Raw genomic sequence first — 19726 nt, forward strand, 5'->3', positions numbered from 1 at the left:
AGTTCCTCCGGAGAGTCCTCTCTGGGCCAGACTGAGTTACGGGAGTGACAAGAAGAAGAACACGACTGCGCTCAATGCTGTGAGTGTTTAAAGCTGATTTTCAACATGTGTTTGTTAATATCAGGGGACTATTTGTGAAGTATTTATTACTTCCCAATTACAAAATGTTAATCTTGTCTCATTGTCTTTCTGTCTGTTGTGTCCTTCTTTCTCAGGCTCTAAAGGAAATAGCCCGAGTTAGCGAGGAGCTTTGTAGCTACCAGGACGAGATCAGGAAAAAGAGCGGAGATAAGAGGTGGATTTCTTTTTGCAAGCATCTTGATAACCAGAATCTGATGAGGCTGACATAGTTAATACCACATGTGCCTCACTGTTGGAGAAAGGCAAATTTTATGTAGATGTAAATAAGTCCATGACTTGTACTTGAAACCAAATGTTTGCACAAAAAAGACACTTTTTTCATTTGATGACATTAGATCAAACTAAACTAGGCTAGCTAGAATTGCTTTTTCTTCTTTCTTTAAAATTTGAATCGTACCGTACCTAAAATTTAACATGCACTTATTTATCTCACTTTATTGTGGCATTAGCAAAAACAACAAATCTCTCAACTGACCTAAAACAGAAAATATTTAGTCTGATTTAATATTTGACAGAGGAGAAAGAAGATATGCGTCATATTTTTATTGCACCAAAATGCTTAGACTGAGTCTGGAAAAGAATGGAATCTGCACATGGAAAACTTTAATTCTCACTTGTAAAGAAGTGAAATTAGACAATGCCATATCAGTGGGTTAAAGTTGTTTCCTAATTTCTTCTAGGAACCAATCCGAATCCCTGTGTCCGTCTGAGGGACATGAAAAAAACTTTCTGCAGGTAGAAGAGGCTCCTTGCGACCTCAGCCAGATCTACGATGACCTCCGGGCTCTGCAGCGAGAAAACTGGATCACGTTGTCACCAGAAAGCACCTGGAACAGAAGTTCAAGCGACACCTGGATGGCAAACACCTCTGATCCATATCGCTACGGAGACGCAGAGACAAGTCCTGGAGAATCCTCCGACATGGAGACGGCGGCTCCACCCATTCCTCCTCGTACTTCCTCCTGGAACCTAAACTCCTCTAATCCAGACACAGAACTCCACATCCCAGAGTCCCCTATGGCCACAATGAGGAAGTGCCATAGCCCCTGTGTTCTGTTGGACAGAAAGTGTAACAGCCCATCCATTGTCAGGAAGTTTGAGGCCATGCTTCAGGAGAATGAGGGAAAAGTCTTTAAAGATGGCGTGCCAACATCCTGCTCTATACCTTCCAACTCCAACTGCAACACGGGCTGCTGCCACAATCGCTGGTCCTGTGACGCCAGCAAGTTGACCCACAATAAACAGCTGACATACGGGACCGTCCAGAAAAGCTTCTCCGAGGTCAACATATTGACTGCTGGGAAAGAGCTGTGCCCACAGAAAAACAATGATGTCGGAAAGGTCCAAGTGTTTCCAGTTATCCAGGAATTCCCAGTGGATTCGATCTCACAAGGAATTCAGTCCGTTAGTCCCAGCCTCCAGGGCTCCAGAAGAAACCTGATGCTGGAGCGAAAAACAGCCGAGTTCAACAGAACTTTGTTTCAGGCTGAGATGGGCCGGGGCGTGGATGCACAAGAGACCTCTTTTGAGGCGTGCCAACCAGTGTTTGGAACATCAAGCCACATATTACCACCCAATGACGCTACATCTCCATCCATGTGCTCTGATGTTTCCATTGACATCACAGATTCATATTCTAAAGCGCTGCCATCACCCTCTATCTCAACTTCTACCAAACAAAACACTGAATCGGAGCCAGTGCAGATGAGGAGCGCTTCCAAAGAAACACCTTCCGTCCTCTCACTGGACGAGCCGCATCCCGGACTCAAAGAGGCTCCAAAGCCTTCCCAGAGTGAGGCCAAGCACAAACTGCGAAAAACAGGCAGCTTCTCCAGGAAATCCCAACAAAGAGCAACCCACGAGCCTCCTTCATCTGCGATCACCCAGCCAGACGAATCTGTGGAGAGTTCCAACTCCAACAGGGAAAATCCCCACAAAGCAAAACCTCAGCCAGCCAGAGCCAGCGTCTCCCCGCTTCAGCCGTCTGCCGAGAGCAAGAAAAGACATGTGGCGCAGCCAAGACAGAGGTCAGACTCTCCTCTCCAGCTCGACTCCTCCAGACCCGTCCCTCGCATCATGAACGAACATCCGTGGAAGCCTCTCACCCTCGCTGCGTACCCTCGACCGGAGGGTTCGAGATCCAACTACGGTGCCGTGGAAAAGATTCTGAAAAACTACGAGAGCGCCGCACGTGCGCTGCAGAACGAGATGGTTTCCAACCCCACAGAACTGGACATGCTGGACATGGCCCCTCTGCCTTTAAGTCCCACTCTGAGACACATTCACACATCACCCACCGCACAGGTCAGCCTCCACAGTGTCAATGAGATGCAGCTGAAAGTGCAGGTGAGTCAAGCCTCGCCCTTCCTTAGCTGCACAGTTCAGTGTTCAGGTATTTCAGTTTGTAGATTAAAACTAAAACATGAACTCATGCATAACATTATGTCCACTTGCCAAATAGTGTGTTGCCACTGGGCTTAAACTTATTATTATTTCAGTAATCGAGTATTCGATCAACTATTCTGATGATTAATCAATTAATCTGATTATAAAAACTGGCACATGCTGCAGATTTTTCATTTAAACCTTTTTTATACATTGGAAATACATTAAAAGATGCAAATAAACATATGATTCAATTTCACTTTCATATTAAAAGGAACTTTATTGCCTAAAAATGAAATAACGTGGCATTCCTTTGGCATAAGCTTGATCATGCGCAGGAGACAAAATACTTCTAACAACATGTGAAAAGCTCAGCTTGTTCTACTTGGCTTACCAATACCATGAAGAGCTAATGTGTTACTTTTTTGGATTAACCAATTAATTGGATTGCAAAAGATGCTTAATATGAGATTTATTTAACAGAATTTGAACCAGATTAAGGTGAAACTGCCACTTGAGGAGTTCTGGCTAGAACATATTTACAGATAAGAAACGGTTTTTTTTTAAATCATAAATGCAAAATGTCAATTGTTTTGTACCATTTAGACTTAATTACTGCTCTGAGTGCATTCTTTCAACAAATGGCATTTTTTGAGGCTGCATATTCCAGTTAACAATCGATTGCTAAATTGGATGATTATTTCAATAATTGATTAATCACGATTAATCGTTTCAGCCTGAGTTGCCTCCGCCCCTTTTTGTAGCTATGACCAATCAAGGCATGAACTCTAGCAGACGCCTGAAGTTGTGCTGCGATCTCCAGCACAACTGGAGATCGCTGCTGACAGAATCTGCTGCTGACAGAATCTGCCAGCAGCAGATTCTGTCCTGTAAAATGAGACCATACAACTCAGAGATGGGATCTTTGAAATTATAACCACTATTACTAAATATTTATTTGCAATTTCTACTTCAGAGAAAAATCAAAAAAAAAAAAAAAAATCGATTAAAATTGGAAATCGGATCTGATATGAAAAAAGTTTTAGATTTTACTTCAAGACATATCGCCCAGCTCTGGGCGATATGCGGCAACCTTCCTGTCAGTGGTCATAATGTTATGCCTGATCATTATATATTTCACGGTTCAGTTAGACTGCATCCTCAAAGCTTGCTGTGTCAGTGGACCTGGAGGATCTTGTGCGTTGCTTTCTGTTCCAACACTTTGTTAAACAGTAAGTAATTGCCCTCGACAGAGGCCAGCTCTTGTGGGAATGTTGTTTATTTCTGGTATGTGCTAAGAGATAAAAGCAGGCCAGAGCCTCCATTATAATCTGGGCTTCTGGGCCACTCCATTGCTGAAAGGCTCCCGAGGAGCTGACAGTGAAACAGGAAGGGGACCTGCAGCCCACACCAGCCTGATGTTGGACTTTTAAGTCCTTCCAGAAGGCCCCGGTGATTTCTGGCCGTTGTGTGGTAATTACTGAAGTATCTGCAAGAAGCCAGCTGACTAACTGGCCTTGGCAGACCACAAAAAATGAGAATGCTGAAGTAATTACGTTGCTTTAAAGTCATGCTAATCTTAAAGATGTTGTGGGAGTCATTATGAAGGGCAGCTTCGAGAACCTCATGAAAAGAATGAAACGGGGAGGACCACATTAGTGGAACTGTCAGAGATTAAACCTTGGTGATTCAGAAGAGTTGGCGAGGGGAAGAAGTGCCTCACATGTCAGCTATCTTGACTTCAAATGCTCCCCCTCTGCCCCCCCTTAGGGATGAAATCAATCAGAGCTACTTGTGTGACCTTTACGCAGGAGCGTGCCGATGTGTTTAGAGTTCCTGTTTGAAATATGCCCGTTATTTTCCCCAGGCTCAAGAAGACAACCGCTGAAACACGTGAAACGATGTTAAGTTACTGAGTGCGTCAGCTTGGATGCAGACGGAACAGCGGGATAATCCTAAATGCTAACTCTGCTGCCTCTCTACAGGAAGACGAAGAGTCCTCGGTCACGCCTCCCTCCGTCCACAAGAACTTTTCAAGGCCCGCCCGTCCTGCCAACCGTCGCCTCCCCTCCAGATGGGCCAGCCGCTCCCCCACTTCATCCTCCTCTCCCTCGTCCTCTCCGTGCACCACGCCCGTCATCCCTGCTTCCTTTCCCCTCCAGAAGCACTCTTCCTCCTTCGCTTACACACACGGCTTTCACATAGAGACCGTCATCATTTGAAACTCCACGTTGCTGTGTTTTCAGAACCAACCAGAAGCCTTCACTGACAAAAAATCCGAACATTTTATCCTTTTTTTTTTCCCCCTCTTGTAAACACCAAGTCAATACGAAGGACAGAAAATTTATTTCGAATGTACTCATCGACAAACTGTGTTTGTGGCATCCTGTGGAACATACCTGATGAAGGAAGGTGAATAACTCCATACAGCTACAAGTATCGTCATTATGGCCCATGTGAACCTGCCAGGCGCGACGGACAGCATCTAATAAATAATCTGCTCAGGTCTGGATTTCAGCGTTGACCACTAGCGTAGCTTTACAAATCTACTAATAACAGCTTTTAACTAATTTATCTCTGCTACAGACTGGATTTACAACCTGAAAAAAAAGACTAGTTTCAATTAAAATGTGTGCATCAGTAAGTTCAGCTCAGACATGGAGAGATGGAGCAAAGATTTCTCTGCGCATGACTACCCTAGCATAAAGTACCCTGCAGCACATGACTGGACTGTACCTTGACTGTGACCAGAATATTTTATTTTTTGACTTTATGTTTATTATTGTGAAGCAAAAAAAAAAAAAAACATTTACTTTTAGTAATAGCTGCATAAAAATCGACTTTTTATAATATGTACCAAAGGCTGGTTTCTTGTGCATTTTCTTGATTTTTAAGTGTATTGTTTGGAATAAAATTTCTCTTTTTTGCCATAGCTAACATTTTTTTAAGGTTTGTGTGTAAACTGTATTTACAAGTCTGTTTTTTTTTTTTTTTTGCATAACACATGCTCCTTTTTTTTACTCTAAATGCTCATCTTTGAGGATGTTACTTTGCTAGGTAGCGTTTTTTTATGGCTGAAAGATGGTGAAACACGATGCCTTTGCTCTTGGTTTTGTATAATAAACAATATTCTAAAAATGCCTTGACGTTTTTCACATTTCATCATGTTAAAACCACAAAACTTTAATGTATGTTATTTTATTTGGGATTTTAAGCAGAAGACTGAAATAAAGTAGGACATAGCTGGGAACTTGGAAAAAAACAAACTAATTTGTGGTTTTCACTTTAAGAAAACAAAACAAACATCTGAAAAGTGTGGCTTGAGTGAACATTTGTAATCCCACCTTTCATTGCAGTGACAGCTGCAGATATTTGGAGTCATGTAGAAACTGAAATGTCTGCCTATATAAAAGCTTGTGGTTGCAATATGGAGGAAGTAGAAGGAGTTTGGGATGCTTGGAGAAGATGCTAAGTTGTCATGTAATATTTTGTAGTTTTACCTAAAAGTGTAATAATCAATAGCCTGAGTTTTAATTCCTAATGTCACTTGAGGACTATCATGCTCTGCTGATTGTCCCTTGGCAGAGGTGCACTGCTATCCCACTCCTAAACTTTGCAGCTTTCACATAAATATTCACATTAAACTCAGATGATTTGTATGCGACACTGCAGCCGGCAAACTGAAGCACCAGAACCAAACAACTGTCTGGCTTCCTTTGCTTTTTTTACCAACTTGCAGATGTCTTCACTGACACCCTGATCTGCTCCTCCAAGTAATATCTGCACAGTGATCAGAGAAACTGAAATGTGGAAAAAAGCCTAACATTTCATCTGATAAATCATCACTTAGCTTTCTTTATTACATTTTTCCAGGACTGTTGATAAATTTAAAGAGACACGCGACCCTGAGTGGGACAGACACCCAACCCCGCCCCTCACCCTGAAACCTGGCACCCTTTGCTGATGGAAATAGCAGGTGTGGCAGTGTTGTGGAGCCAGAAATCTTACCCCTCTCCCGATAGATATATAAATATTTTCATTCTCTCGTGAAGCTCGCCTGAGCTCCGCGCCCAATGTCTCATCCTGCTTTTCTGTGTCAAGGTTGGGAAAGAGGGTTAATTCCCAGTAAAGACCTGTGCTGGTTGTCTGGAGGTCTCCAGATGGAGCGACCATTATATAACCAGCGCCGACTGCCTGCAGGCTAGAGCTGCTTAAAATCACAGCACTGGAAAGAATTTCTGCAGCGATCTGCGTTTGATCAGCCCAGCAGAGTGACAGCAGTGGCTTATTTTCTAGACGCAAAGTGTGGAAGCAAACGCTACTGCAGGATCATTTTTGCTGTTGGAATAATAAACCACGACACTATTCCCGTTTTTAATCTGTGGGGTCAGCAGTGTTTGTCCAGCTGATCACAATCATACCGGTGACAGTAAAAGTACAGATTTCACTTTTCCAAGATGGCTTGTTGGCGTCGCTATATACTTCCTGCCAACTGAACAGTGGTTTTGCTCTAAACTAGAACCACCTTGTGGCTCATAGTGTATTTTGAAAAAAGCTTATACACTAACCAGTCACTTCTTTTTTAGGTACGACTTCAAGTCAGTTTTTGTCTTTAGAACTACCTTAGTTAATGACATAAATTCAACAAGGTGGAAATGTTTTTTTGAATTGATATTTGCCTATAATGAGAATGGCATCCCACTGCTGCAGCAGTTTTAATCTGCACATCCACAATGTCAGTCTCTTGTTCCACTATCTTGGAGATGCTCTGCTTTTAATATATATATATATTTAAATGTTTATTTGATTTTTAAAGATCACACACAACATATATGATGATCATAAATTCACATAATCATATAATTTCTGCATACTCCACAAAAACAGTACTTCTTTTATATATAAAAAGAACATATTCCAGACAAGCTTGTATGATTCTTGTTAGTCATTTAATTTGGCTATCAATAATTCAAAAGATGCAGTCTGATTCATAAATTGATCCATTCCCTATGCACTCAGGTCTATCTTGGCTTTTCCATTTACAAAGCTGAAGTGAAACCAGTCTAAAGGAAACTGCATATTCAGAGACGCTCTGTTGAAATTAGACCTTCTTGCAGCAAGATAACAGTTCTACTGACTGCTCCACAGTAAAAAAATTGAATTTTTAATATATATTTTTGTGGTGATTTGGCACATATTTAAAAAACTAAGTTCTCAATGTGCATGACGTATCTTATCTCAGAGCTGCTTTTAAAACCAGGCTGACTGCAGCACATTCCCACACTTCCTGTGAAGGAGGGCTCCTTATTGATCGACACACTGTGTATCACTTTACTGATCGCGCACTCGCAGTCACATACGGTCGTGCATGGGGCAGCACTTGTGCATGCATGTGTAGCTCTTCCTCTGTATCTTCCACTTTGCCAAGCTGCAGTCTCAGACAGGCCTCCATTAGCAGCTGAATTATCAGTCTGCAGCTGCAGCACTGAAATCCAAGCCGCAGTTAGACAGAACAGAATGCGGCTTGTACAGACTGTGCATCATGCAGACATCACAACGCCACTGGATCCTGCAGTTTCAGCATCCAGCGGAATAATACCCATAAATGCGTTGCAGGCTAGAGCTAGATGTCTTAGCTGAATGTCTAGAGCCGGAAGGGGAGACAGCCCGTCTGGGAACATCCCAACTAACCTTTCTGAATTCCTTCCCCACTTTTAAATAGACCAGAGACGTGTTGACCGTCAAACAGAGCTTACCCTGTTGTAGCCTTGGATACAATGCAAAGGCACCTTGTTGATTACCTTTTAAGTTTGCACTGCAGAAATAGTGCACCTTTTTTCCCCCCCAAAGTAAAGAAAAAGCTTCTTTTTTTTTTTTTTTTACTTTACTTGTCTGTAGTTTATGAGGGTTTTTAAATAGTAGCAGAGGAAGTGTGGATGGAAGGAAAAGATTTATGCATCAGAAGACATAAATCAGAACACAGGAGACAGATGTGTTTCCCCACTCATTTTCACTTTTTTTTGTGGCATTTCCAAACAATCTGGCAGATTTTTGCCCATATAATATCTACTTACTTATATGCAAAGAATGTTAAAGTGACACAAAGACTTACCAACAAATTACTTACTGTGAAAAGAAGTGACTTCTCCTTAGCTGATATACTCAATGTTCATGTGAAAGACCAAAGAGGCCCACTTTTCTGTAGCTCAGGAGAAAAAACAAATCTATCTTATTGGGAGAAGAGAAAACGTGGAAGACAGTTAATTCTCTTGTCATCAGATAAGAAGAATTTTAATTGTGTTAGAAAACCGCAGGTAAAAATATTAATTCGTGTTAGGTGAATACCACTGCAGGCTATTATTTGTAAAACAAACAAAAAAAAGCAGGGATCATTTTGATTTCACTTCCGCAAGAGATTTAAAATCTGCTGTGGGGCGCCATCTTGTGGCGGAATTTGAAAACTAAATACACCGACACCCAAGCGGGCCTTTTTCTCTCTCTTGCTTTTGTTCCTAGTGGTGCAGATTTAACTGCGACACCACACGGCTGTACAAGGTTGGTGCGGAGAATTTACGTAATTATTATTTGGGTGACCTCGGTTTTCCTCTCTACCCTTTGTTTGACTGTGTAGTGACACTGTGGATAATTTCTATGCGATTCTTTTTGCTACATTCAAATTTTAAAAATATTTATCGGTTCACTTCTCTCTCATCATTTTTGTGAGTGCCTTCACCTTTTGCCAAGTTACAACCACAAACCTCAGTGTTCTGTCTTTTGTGTCAAAAGCGAAACACAAATCTCTGTGAAACCCATTAATTTAAAGGAGAGTAAAAACGGCATTTTTAGCATTTTTCAGAATTAAAAATGTAAACATTACCGTGCATTAGCATCAGTTTCTCTGAGTAAACCACCATTCCATCATAACCTATATATACACTACATTTTAAAATGACAATATAAAACCAAATAAAAATCTAATTGCTCGTATCACCTGTTTCGACATGTTTTTGTGAAAGTGATGCTGCAGGTAAACAACTTTTTCTCCCTCTTCAGTCGTCACGCAGCATCATGGTCCTCTGCGCCCTGAACAGACAGCTCCTGAGGAGCGGCAGCTGTTGTGCTTTCATGGCCAGGTACTGAAGTAAACGAGCTCAGCTGTTCACCTTCTTAACCCGTATTTGTACAGAAAATTCATTCTCCCCGGTGGAGGAAAAAGCTACAATTCAGCGATTCTCAAAGCCATCTTATGCCTACCACTCTAACTAACACGGACTCCCGTGTTTCTGGCGGGACAAGTGAGGGTTTAAATGGCGCCTCTCTGTCCCCGCAGGCTGCAGACAACGAGCCGCCGCCGCTGCTGCCTTTACTCCAGCACCCATGGCTTCAGCCAGGAGGAGATCAGACAGAAGCTGCGGGCCTTTCCTGGAGGCTCCGTCGACCTGCTGAAGCAGGACTCCGGCGTCGCTGTGCTGACCATCAACAACCCCGCTCGCATGAACGCCTTCTCCGGTATAATCACTTAAATGTTTGATGGAAATCGATTAATCCATCAGTCATTCTGTCGATTAATCAGATATAAAAGGCCTATTCTGCTTTTATTTTTCTACATTTAAGATTATGTTATATAATATTAGAATTGCATTAAAAATGCAAATAAATACATTTGTTTTTAAAAGGAAAAATAATAATTTTATTGCCTAAAACGCAAGAACATATTAATGCATGCTTGATCGTTTGTAGCAACGGTAGTTTCTGCAGCTAAAAAATATTTCTAAGTTAACCTGTAAAATGCAAAAAGTTCAACCCTTTCTGCTTAACTTATCAATACAGTGTAGGGCTTATGTGTTGATTTTTTTTTTGATTACTTGATAATAACTAATAATTGGATAGCAAAAGGTGCTTAATAGGAGATTTCTGTAATTATTTTTTACATAATTGAACCAGATGAAGCTAAAACTACCACTTGAGGAGTGAGAAATTGTATTTATTATATGCAAAATTTACATAATCAATTGGTGCTCTGAATTTTCAGAAATTTTTTTTCAACCCTAGTTTAGTGTGTTGTTTCAAGTCGTAGTCTTTACGGTCCAGTCTGATGTTTTGGGTTTTGTTCCTCCTGCCAGGCAGCATGATGGTGGACCTGGAGGAGAAGGTGAGCCAGCTGGAAAACTGGACTGAAGGCAAAGGCCTCGTCGTTCGGGGTGCTGCCGAGACATTCTGCTCTGGGTCCGACCTCAACGCAGTCCGGGCAATATCCAACCCCCAGGTACCTCTGACCGGCTGCTTTGTTTTGGCCGTCTGGACACATCTGAATGAGTCCGTTCTTCCCTCATAGGACGGGATGAAAATGTGCATGTTCATGCAGGACGCTCTCACAAGAATGCTCAGGTAAATGCTCACGTTTTGCAAACTGCAAATGAAGCAATAAACATCTTTTATTTTATTTTACTGCTTATTTGACTCAAAACAATTACATTATTTAAGAACGGGCATAGTCGGGGTTCATCTTTAGCCGATTCTTAAGCTTTGAAGGAAATATTTTCAGAGTTGCAGAGCAAAATGCATGTTTTACTACCTTGCAAATCACCACAGATTTGGCCCATTTTCATCAAAGTTTAAGTTAAACGCTAAATGCTACTGTTCAGTGATGCATGGTGGTGGCAGCGTCATGCCGTGGGGTTTCCTTCAAGGTGCTGTTTCTCATATGTGCTGACAGAGTGGTGTTCTCGGTGCAGGCTGCCCCTGGTCTCCGTTGCCCTGGTGGAGGGCAGAGCCCTGGGAGGAGGTGCAGAACTCACCACCGCCTGCGATTTTAGGTAAAGAGCTTCCATTTTTGGTTTGTTTCAAATATATCAAAGGAAACGCTTTTTCATTTAGAAATGAATAAATAGGGCACAATAGCATTCCAACATATATATTCATTACATTTTACGTGTCGTAAGTCTCCATACACATTTCTTCTGTCGCTTTTTTTGTCACACTTAAATGTTTCAGATCATCAGACATGTTTGAATATCGTTCAAAGATAACCCTAGTAAAATTTTTATCCAGTTTTTAAAAGATTATTTTTATCTGGTAAGGGGAAAAAAGCTATCCATATTAAGCTGACCAAATGTGAAAGAAGTAGGGCCAATGTTGTTTTGTGTCATCCTTGGCACTTGGCAAAATGTAAAGTTTCAGTTGTTGACTGTGTGTTTATGACTTTGTGTTTTTGTTTTTATGATGTTTTGAACTGCGTTGTTGTTGGAATGTGCTACACAAATAAACTTGATTGGTAGATGATTTCTACATTAAAAAATAAGTTATTTATGCCCATGCATGAGGGTGATTGACAGCACTAAGACCCTCCCCCTGGGTCTGATAGGTCGTTTGTGACTGATATTTTTGCAGATGGCAGAGGGACACAAATTTCACAGATTAACTGTTTTCTATAATAATGTTCATGGATGGATGAATGGATTGAAAACTTGATTTTTAGTTTACTCTGTAAGAATAAAATTTGAGTATTGATCTGAAATATTTCAATATGACAAAAAAAATCAAAAACAGAAGAAATATGTTGTTTGTTTTTTTTCATGAAAATGTATCCTAAATATAACAATCTTCCTCACAGATTAATGGCACCAGGCAGCGTGATCCAGTTTGTCCACAAACACATGGGTCTGGTTCCAGGCTGGGGCGGCGCTGCGCGACTCGTCCGCATCGTTGGAAGCCAGAATGCTCTCAAGCTGCTTGGCGGCGCCATGAAAGTGGACCCTGAACGCGGCCTGGACGTCGGACTGGCAGACGGAGTCCTGGAGGCCGACGGGGACGCCCCGGGTGCCAGCACCCCCCTGCAGCAGGCCGAAGACTGGCTTTGCCGCTACACTGAAGGACCTGTCCCTGTGATCCAGGCGGTGAAAAAAGTAGTGCTGGCAGGAAGAGAACTCCCCCTGATGGAGGCTCTGCGGACAGAGAAGGAGGTGTTTGGGACGGTGTGGGGCGCTCTGGCTAATCTGCAAGCCTTGGCCAGCAAGTCCAAGCACAAATAACTTGGCCCCAGCGTCCTGAGATTTGTCCAGATTAGCCAAGATCAACGTGTGCTGCTTCTGGGTCGGATTCAGATTGGTGTTTGATGTTTCCAAACTTTTGGTTCACTGAAACCATGTTAAAGCTGCAGTATGTAACTTTTACAAAAAAAATAAATATTTTTTTTATATATTTGTTCAAACTGTCATCATTATGAAGGTATAGTATGAGACAGATAATCTGTGAAAATATCAAGCTCTGTCCTTGTCCCATTGCTATCTTCAAACAACCAATCAGAGCATGGAGTGCTGTCAATCATTGCCATGTGTTAGCATGTTGCGAATGCTAAGGCTAGCTTGCATGGCCAACTGATGACAGCGGATAAAGTGTTTTCCTGTAATGGTAAGTTGTTTCTCCACCAGTGGCACATTTAACAGCAAGTGCATAAGGTTTGATTGACAGCGCTAAGACCCTCCTCCTGGCCCTTGATTGGTTGTTCTTGACCAGAATTGGTACAGTTCCTCAGAGGCAACAGGAGGAGATTGATTCTTTTCACATATTGTCTCATACTGTCATGATAGTTTTAAAAAATATTTTAGAAACACATTTTTTAATAAAAACAAAGCACTTTCATGTTTAAATGGATAATACAGAATGGGAGTTTAATTTTTATTTTTTTTTAAATCTGTTTGCTTATGCTATTTGCAAGATATTCCAAGTGACAAACATCATTGACGTCTGCATATCATTCCTCCTACATTAGACCAGAGCAACCTTTTAACTCACAGGGTTTGGTTTGTGCTCCGAGCATCATCAGATTTCTGCAACGATCCAAAGTGAAATCCCAGAGACGTGGTGTGTGTGTGTGTGTGAATAATTTTCATTCGCGGATCTATCCAAGCAGTGCTGGAAAACCACAGATGTGCTCAAACTGCAGCAGCAGGACAGACCCCTGGAGGCCGGCAGACCCTTGTCTCGTGCTGCCGTTCCAGAGGTCGCGTTTCTTGGCGGAGGTCCCAGAGAGAGCGTTCAAAACGCGCCGTGAGCAGAATACCAAACGCCTACAAGGTGAACAGAAAGTCCTGGTGAATAGCAGCCCACCATGGAAGTATCCGCCCAGAAAAGCTGAACAATGGAGCAATGATGAACTTAAACTACTATATGAAGACACTTTTCAGTGTCACACCTAAAATGAATCGCTATTAAAAAAATAAATTCAATTTTATTGTATAAGGGAGGTATTTTGTGATTTATGGATTTATAGAAATGCTATATATTTGTGCCAACAATAGGAATGTTCACACTTCAACCAAAACTGCATGATTGTTGGGGCTCATTAGTATTGGTTAACTAATTAATAATCAGGCTCCTTGTTTTTTAATGTTCTATTTAAAGAAATGGAAACAAAACAACATGAACTCTTAACTACTGAAGAAGCTTAACTTCTACGAGGATCAGAATATCAGCTGATTATTAATCTTTATCAAGAGGAAATCAATTAGGGATGGGAATTTATTGCAATAAAAAAAATTCATAAAGAATTTGGACATTATATTCTAAATGTTGGATAACCTCAAATACTGAATTGTTTTTGTACCGTTTACCGTTTCATGAGTACATCACACTTTACGTAACCGTTGTCCTGAAAAAGCCTGTTTAGAAATGTTTTTGTAAGAGCAGTATTTGGGTATGTGGGCCTATGATTGCTGTCGGGCAGTCAAGGATGTACAGTTACCTTAAAAACATGTTTCAGGCCGTTTTTCCTTATAATGCCACAAAATCAACTTTCAAGTCCATAATCGCCCAACCTGCCCACCTCTCCGATCAATTTCTCTGGAGTCTAGAGAAATTGAGTTGATTTAGTACTGAGGGAAAAGTTTGGATTTAATTCATTTAAAACTGGAAGACAGGAAAAGAATCCCGGAAGGCTCTTGGTTCTGATTCAGTTTGCTGGTTCTGCATATTGAATTTGGATCCAAGTTGCCAACAGTACAATTAGTAAGTAAGCTTGCTGAAGGATCAGACTGGTTGATTTCCATCTTTTATAATTTCAAGACAAGTTTGCTTTACAGTTTAACACATTAATCTCCATTTAAAGCTTTGAATACCATTACATAATTTCAAAAGTTTACCAAGCCCTAAACTAGACCAATTAACTGTTTTTTGTCAGACGAGTAAAATGTATGTGAAGTATCGGATCCTGTTATCTCTGCAATAAAATACATTTAATTACATCAGTAAGATAATACTTGAATGATCACAAATATGTTTTTAGCATGATGAAATGAAAAAAGTTTATTCTTAAATTACAAACCATGTAACAAAAGTTTGAAGCCAAAACAGTTACACAAACGTTATTCTGCAGAATGGAAAGTCGAAAAAAAAAAAGCAGATGATTTAATAAAAAAATAACATCACTTGAAATTTCTCCAGGATGGACAAAAACTAGAGCTTGTTTTTGTTATTTTATGTCCTCTGACATACATTTAACCGCCATAAGAAATGGAGATAATAAAACCCATCAGCTCTCAACCAGACAGTAGTGTTCAAATAAAACTCTCTTCAAATAAACAACAAATCACAAAACTTCGGGCACACTTGAGAATTGATCAGTCAGGGATGTTGGGAACAATAACAGAGCTGCTTTAAAGTAAAAAAATAAAAATAAAAAAAACACACAAAAAAAAACAAACACCAATATTTCACATTAAAATGCCAATTCCTTAAGGCTGGGCACCAATAAAACAAATAATCACAACTTCTAATGCTTACATTCATTTCAAATACACATCAATCTTTACGATAAGTTTGGGTTTCAATTAACTAATCTGAAATAAAAAATAAATTGCAAGGCAGCCACACATTTACCTGCCTCCTAAATCTGCATTGTTAAATATTAAGTAATTAAGTAATTTAAACATCAAAGGAGCTTTAGAAGCATGATGGGAGTTCGTTTTGTTAGTTTTCTATCTGTATCTGTAGATAAAACCAGACGAGATTTCTCCTTAAAGGAATCGGCCCAGAGAAAGCAGCTGATTGGGTTAGAAACTAGGATCAAGTTGATCGATTTCAGTGCAATGGAGGTTGAGTCAGGTGACATTTCTGCGTCAGCCAAACGGTTAGATGATCCCAAAGCAGCCATTTATGAAGATGACCGCTCTCTGACTCGGCCTCACAGAAGCCTTGAGGGTTCTGGATCGTCGCTGAAAATCAGGCTTAGATTTGGGCAAAACGGGTTTGTGAGTAAAGTTCACAGTGTAGCTTCAACGTTTTTTGAACCCTAAACAGAATACAATCTATAGGCATCAAATAAAAGTAACGCAGACAACTGACAGGAAGTCTTGAACCTCTCATGATGATGATGTGTTAAATATAAACTTGTAAGATCATTTACATCCCAACCACGTCGTCTGTCTCAGTTTGAGGGCATGAGCGGCTGACTGGCGGCACCGATGAAGACGCTGAGAAAACAAATCCAAACCAATAGACAGAAAACGCTAGAAAAGAACCATGGAGCCGTTTGTGTGCGAGCGTGACATGCCTCACTTCTCCCACCTCAGATCTGCGTCTGAGCAAACTGCAGCATAAATTAAATGGAGTGGATTCACACCTCAGTCACTGTACACTGGCCGTCTGGCATCCTGGACCTCCCACTGCTGTGGGAGGACGGAGGGGGAGAGGCCGAAGAGGCGCGGGGGGGCGCCCTGTCCTCCGGGGGCGGTCTCCGTCTGCGCGGCCAGTCCTCCCAAGGCTCCGCGTGGTCGCCGTCTCCCCCCTCTTCTTCTTCCTCCTCCTCCTCTTCGTCGTCGCTCCAGTCTCCGGAGGCGGACTCCTCCACGGAGGTGTGAGGGTCTGAGGACCTGGAGGGGGACGTCTCTTCCTGGTCGTCATCCTGCCCCTCCACCTCCCCGCCCTCTGACCGGTCATGAGGCGGGGCCGACCTGGGGCTGATCTGCAGCTGGGAGAGAGAGTCCTCCACCGGGGGGCTGGTACCGGGCCCTGGTTGGCCCCCGAGAGACGTGGGGGGCCGGGCAGCAGCGGAGGGGGCTGGAACGGCAGCGGGGACGGCGGCAGCCTGCGGCGGAGCACCTGCCGTCGTGGTGTCGGCGCCATCTGCAGAGTTCTCCCGACCCGCCGAGCTCAGCGCCCCGGCAACGGCGTCAGCGTCCAACCGCAGCCCGGCCACGCCCTTCTTGGGAATATCGATAACGTCTCTTTTCATCTTGCGCCGGCGGCCGTGCTCGTTGCGCCGGTACTGCACCATGTTCTCCAGGTCGGCGACGTACAGGAAGCCGGCGATCAGCATCTCGGCCGTCTTCTTCCCCTTGGAGAAGGCGTCCTCCAGCTCCCGGCTCGTCCTCTCGTCGTACTGCCACCAGCCGTTACGGCCCTCGTAGTACCAGGCGTGGTCGCTCGCCGCCCCGCTGCGGCCACCCGCCGACGCCTTCAGCTCCTCCGGAGAGAGGAGCGTGGGCCTTTCCAGAAAGTCGTCCGGCACTTCCTGCCTGCAGAGGGCGCAGCGCTTGCTCTGCCAGGAAGCGCCCTTGACGCACAGGAAGCAGAAGACGTGATGGCACGGCAACTGGACGGGGTGGACGCAGCTCTGCAGGCAGATGGCGCACTCCGGCACGGACAGGGCGGGGGAAGAGCCGTTGGAGTCGGAGCAGGACGATTCGGCGCCGCCTCCGCTACTGCCGCCTCCACCGCCACTGCCCTTCTTACTGGATGGGAGCGAGCTCACGGAGTGGTCAACCTCGCCACAGCTAGCCATCCTTATCGAGCGCTGCAGAACAGGAGACGATTAAGTTCCCCACCAGATACCAAATGTTTACATACACTGCCGCAGCTGCATTTCCATTGACAGTAAAATTGCGCCAATCGAAATTACAAAAAATTTATTTGCTAAATGGAAACACGGCAATTTCAATAAAATATTTTTGCACTACAATTGATTTTCTTTCCCTGTATTGAAATTTTTGCATTTCGAAAAGCCGCAAAAGAAACACTTTTCTCTCTTCACACGAGTCATCTGATCAACAACAAGATGTTATTACAGTTTAATAACTTAACATGCAAACAAACTTCTGCCACAACCTACTATCACTATGGAGACGGTGTGCTCAGCGTAATCTCCAATGCCAGTTCTCCACAACAATTTTTTTGCCTGTAGGTCAAAAAGTTAGAACTGTGGTCTAGTCTGACTAAAGCACTTTCTTCCACACGTTTGCCAAATCTCCAACATGGCTTGTGGCAACTTGCACGTCTTATGGTCGTAAGACATAAGACCTACAAAGACCGAATTTGTGGACTGTACAACTAGTTGGGTGAATCTTTTTTTTTGGAGTATCAGGATATCAGATTTCTAGTTATATGTAAAAAAACCCCCCCAAAAAACCAGAATGTACTCCACAATTTCATACAACTTCCCATTGACCTAGCACAAAAATAAATTTAGTGTTTGTTGTGATGTAACACGAGGATTATGGTAACATGTGCCTCGCTTTCGCACACGATTTTTAACACTTACCTAAAGTTGTCAATGCAGATGAATCATCGGGAGAGCTTCTGAACCTTCAAACCACCCACTGGAGAAACAAAAAAACAAAAAACAAAAACAAAACGGTCAGATAAAACTTGAACAAACTAGATCGTGATATCAAGCTACTTATTGTGTTTTTTTTCTCCTTTACCCTACGAGGTAAGGAGGTGGATTCTTATTCTTGTATCTACAGTGAAAAACTTACAAGTTCACGTTAACACATTAAGCCGTGTGTAACAAGAGAAGGTACTGTAGGGGAACAAAGGGATGCTCTGTTTACAGACGACAATCAGGGAACTGTGCCACTTTTTGCTAACTTAATCTCAGCTGTCCTTATGATGGGGCATGTGATTGAAATTAATAGAGTTTGTTGTAACATATATGCAACACTATATTGCGGGCAATTTGAAAATAAAGGGTGTTTAGCCAACAAATAACAGATGCGCAACACCGTGTCATGTTCTGTTTAACCCTGAGAAGTTAAAACAGAGTTCACAATGTTGAGTTCAAAAGCGGTAAAACCCTTCATTTCAGTAAAAACCTGCTGTAGCTAGCCAAAGCTATCTGGGCTAAGTGGTCAGCCTCCAGTAAATAGACGGATCTCATTTGACGGCGCTACCTTCTTCCAGCAGGGCGATATAAACAGGAGAGGGGAAAACACAAGACACCACAACGATTAACTACCCACCATATCTTTAAATCTCTTTCTACTGGCCTTCTTCACGGTCGAAACTCGTCGTATCAGAGCCGTACGAAACGCAAGTACATCGACTTCCAATGTTAACTGGCTTTGTTTTCCTCTCAAAGAGAAGCTGAGATAAACGACACAACGTACCCGAGCGAGCTTACGTCACTGGACGTCCACTTCATATGGTCCAATCACACGAGACGATACATGAAAACAGAAGGTTCTTTTTTTAAAGGAAAGACTAAAATAAAAAATACTGAGGATTTTTTTTTAAAATGGCAAATTAATGGAAAGTAAAGCACAAATAAATAGAACACGTTTTCTATATTATGCAGAGCATGATGTGCTGCAGAAAAATAATACACTTTTATCACACAGTCCCTACTGTGAAACATGGAAGTGGCAGCAACATGCTGTGTTTTACTTCAGGAGAAACAGGGATGCTGGTCAGAGTTGACAGAAGGATGGATGGAATCAATTAAAGAGCAATACTAGACGGAAACCTGTTTAAAGCTTCAAACATTTAACATTTTGTATCTATTTGTTTGTTAAGGAGCTACAGATTTCCAGTGAGTTTTTAGAAGATATAAGACTTTACAAAATCGTACAATGATGAAGATGAAAAAGGGCAAGCATTTACAAATGGTTCTTGGAAACACAGTAACTTATAAAACAAACTTTTTTTTTTTTTACAACCTTGCTATAAATAAAACTTCTGCTCATTTCTCAAAGTTATTAGAACATGAAAAACCACTGTAAGATATGTTAGCAAGACATAGTTCCACATGCAGTGGATATACATTAAAGGTTGGACACAGGCATGCTTGAAAATGAAGTAATGCATGAATGTGAAGTAGAACGAAAGGAAACATGGCTTCAAGCATTCTTGTCAACACTGTAAAAGAGCTTAAACTCTATCAATATTGAACAAAGAGCACATGTGAATGTCATTTGTCAAGTCTTGC

General features: G+C 42.2%; 3 protein-coding genes across 9 annotated transcripts in view; 2 read left to right on the forward strand and 1 right to left on the reverse strand.

Moving 5' to 3' along the window:
* LOC103478331 (microtubule cross-linking factor 3) overlaps window positions 1–5666 on the forward strand; it is a 36349-nt gene extending 30683 nt beyond the window's left edge. For 3 of the 4 annotated variants that reach the window (XM_017309414.2, XM_017309413.2, XM_017309412.2), the window contains 4 exons: window positions 1–79; window positions 216–295; window positions 822–2487; window positions 4512–5666. The exon at window positions 1–79 is cut by the window's left edge and continues 452 nt beyond it. In XM_017309414.2, coding sequence (XP_017164903.1) covers window positions 1–79; window positions 216–295; window positions 822–2487; window positions 4512–4748 — 2062 coding nt within the window. In that variant the 3' untranslated portion in view covers window positions 4749–5666. The other variant, XM_008432091.3, reaches the window with a different exon arrangement.
* A 3173-nt stretch (window positions 5667–8839) lies between these two features.
* On the forward strand, window positions 8840–12724 carry echdc1 (enoyl CoA hydratase domain containing 1). Of its 4 annotated transcripts, none has more exons than XM_008432093.2 (7): window positions 8840–9081; window positions 9580–9659; window positions 9857–10035; window positions 10650–10792; window positions 10862–10914; window positions 11262–11342; window positions 12140–12724. In XM_008432093.2, the coding sequence occupies exons 2-7, from the start codon at window positions 9595–9597 to the stop codon at window positions 12555–12557; spliced, it is 939 nt and encodes a 312-aa protein (XP_008430315.1). In that variant the 5' UTR covers window positions 8840–9081; window positions 9580–9594; the 3' UTR covers window positions 12558–12724. The 4 variants fall into 4 exon arrangements, with proteins under 4 accessions (XP_008430315.1, XP_008430316.1, XP_081453400.1 ...); XM_008432094.3 differs by lacking the exon at window positions 8840–9081 and adding an exon at window positions 9095–9245; XM_081597274.1 differs by lacking the exon at window positions 8840–9081 and having other exon boundaries at window positions 9555–9659.
* A 2078-nt stretch (window positions 12725–14802) lies between these two features.
* LOC103478335 (E3 ubiquitin-protein ligase rnf146-like) lies at window positions 14803–18921 on the reverse strand. The gene is made up of 3 exons (XM_008432096.3): window positions 18762–18921; window positions 18062–18119; window positions 14803–17317 (listed from the first exon to the last, which is right to left on the reverse strand). The coding sequence occupies exon 3, from the start codon at window positions 17303–17305 to the stop codon at window positions 16139–16141; it is 1167 nt and encodes a 388-aa protein (XP_008430318.3). The 5' UTR covers window positions 17306–17317; window positions 18062–18119; window positions 18762–18921; the 3' UTR covers window positions 14803–16138.
* Window positions 18922–19726: the final 805 nt, after the last annotated feature.

This window comes from Poecilia reticulata, chromosome 16 (assembly GCF_904066995.2).
Source record: "Poecilia reticulata chromosome 16, P_reticulata-male-v2, whole genome shotgun sequence".
Classification (NCBI taxonomy): domain Eukaryota; kingdom Metazoa; phylum Chordata; class Actinopteri; order Cyprinodontiformes; family Poeciliidae; genus Poecilia; species Poecilia reticulata.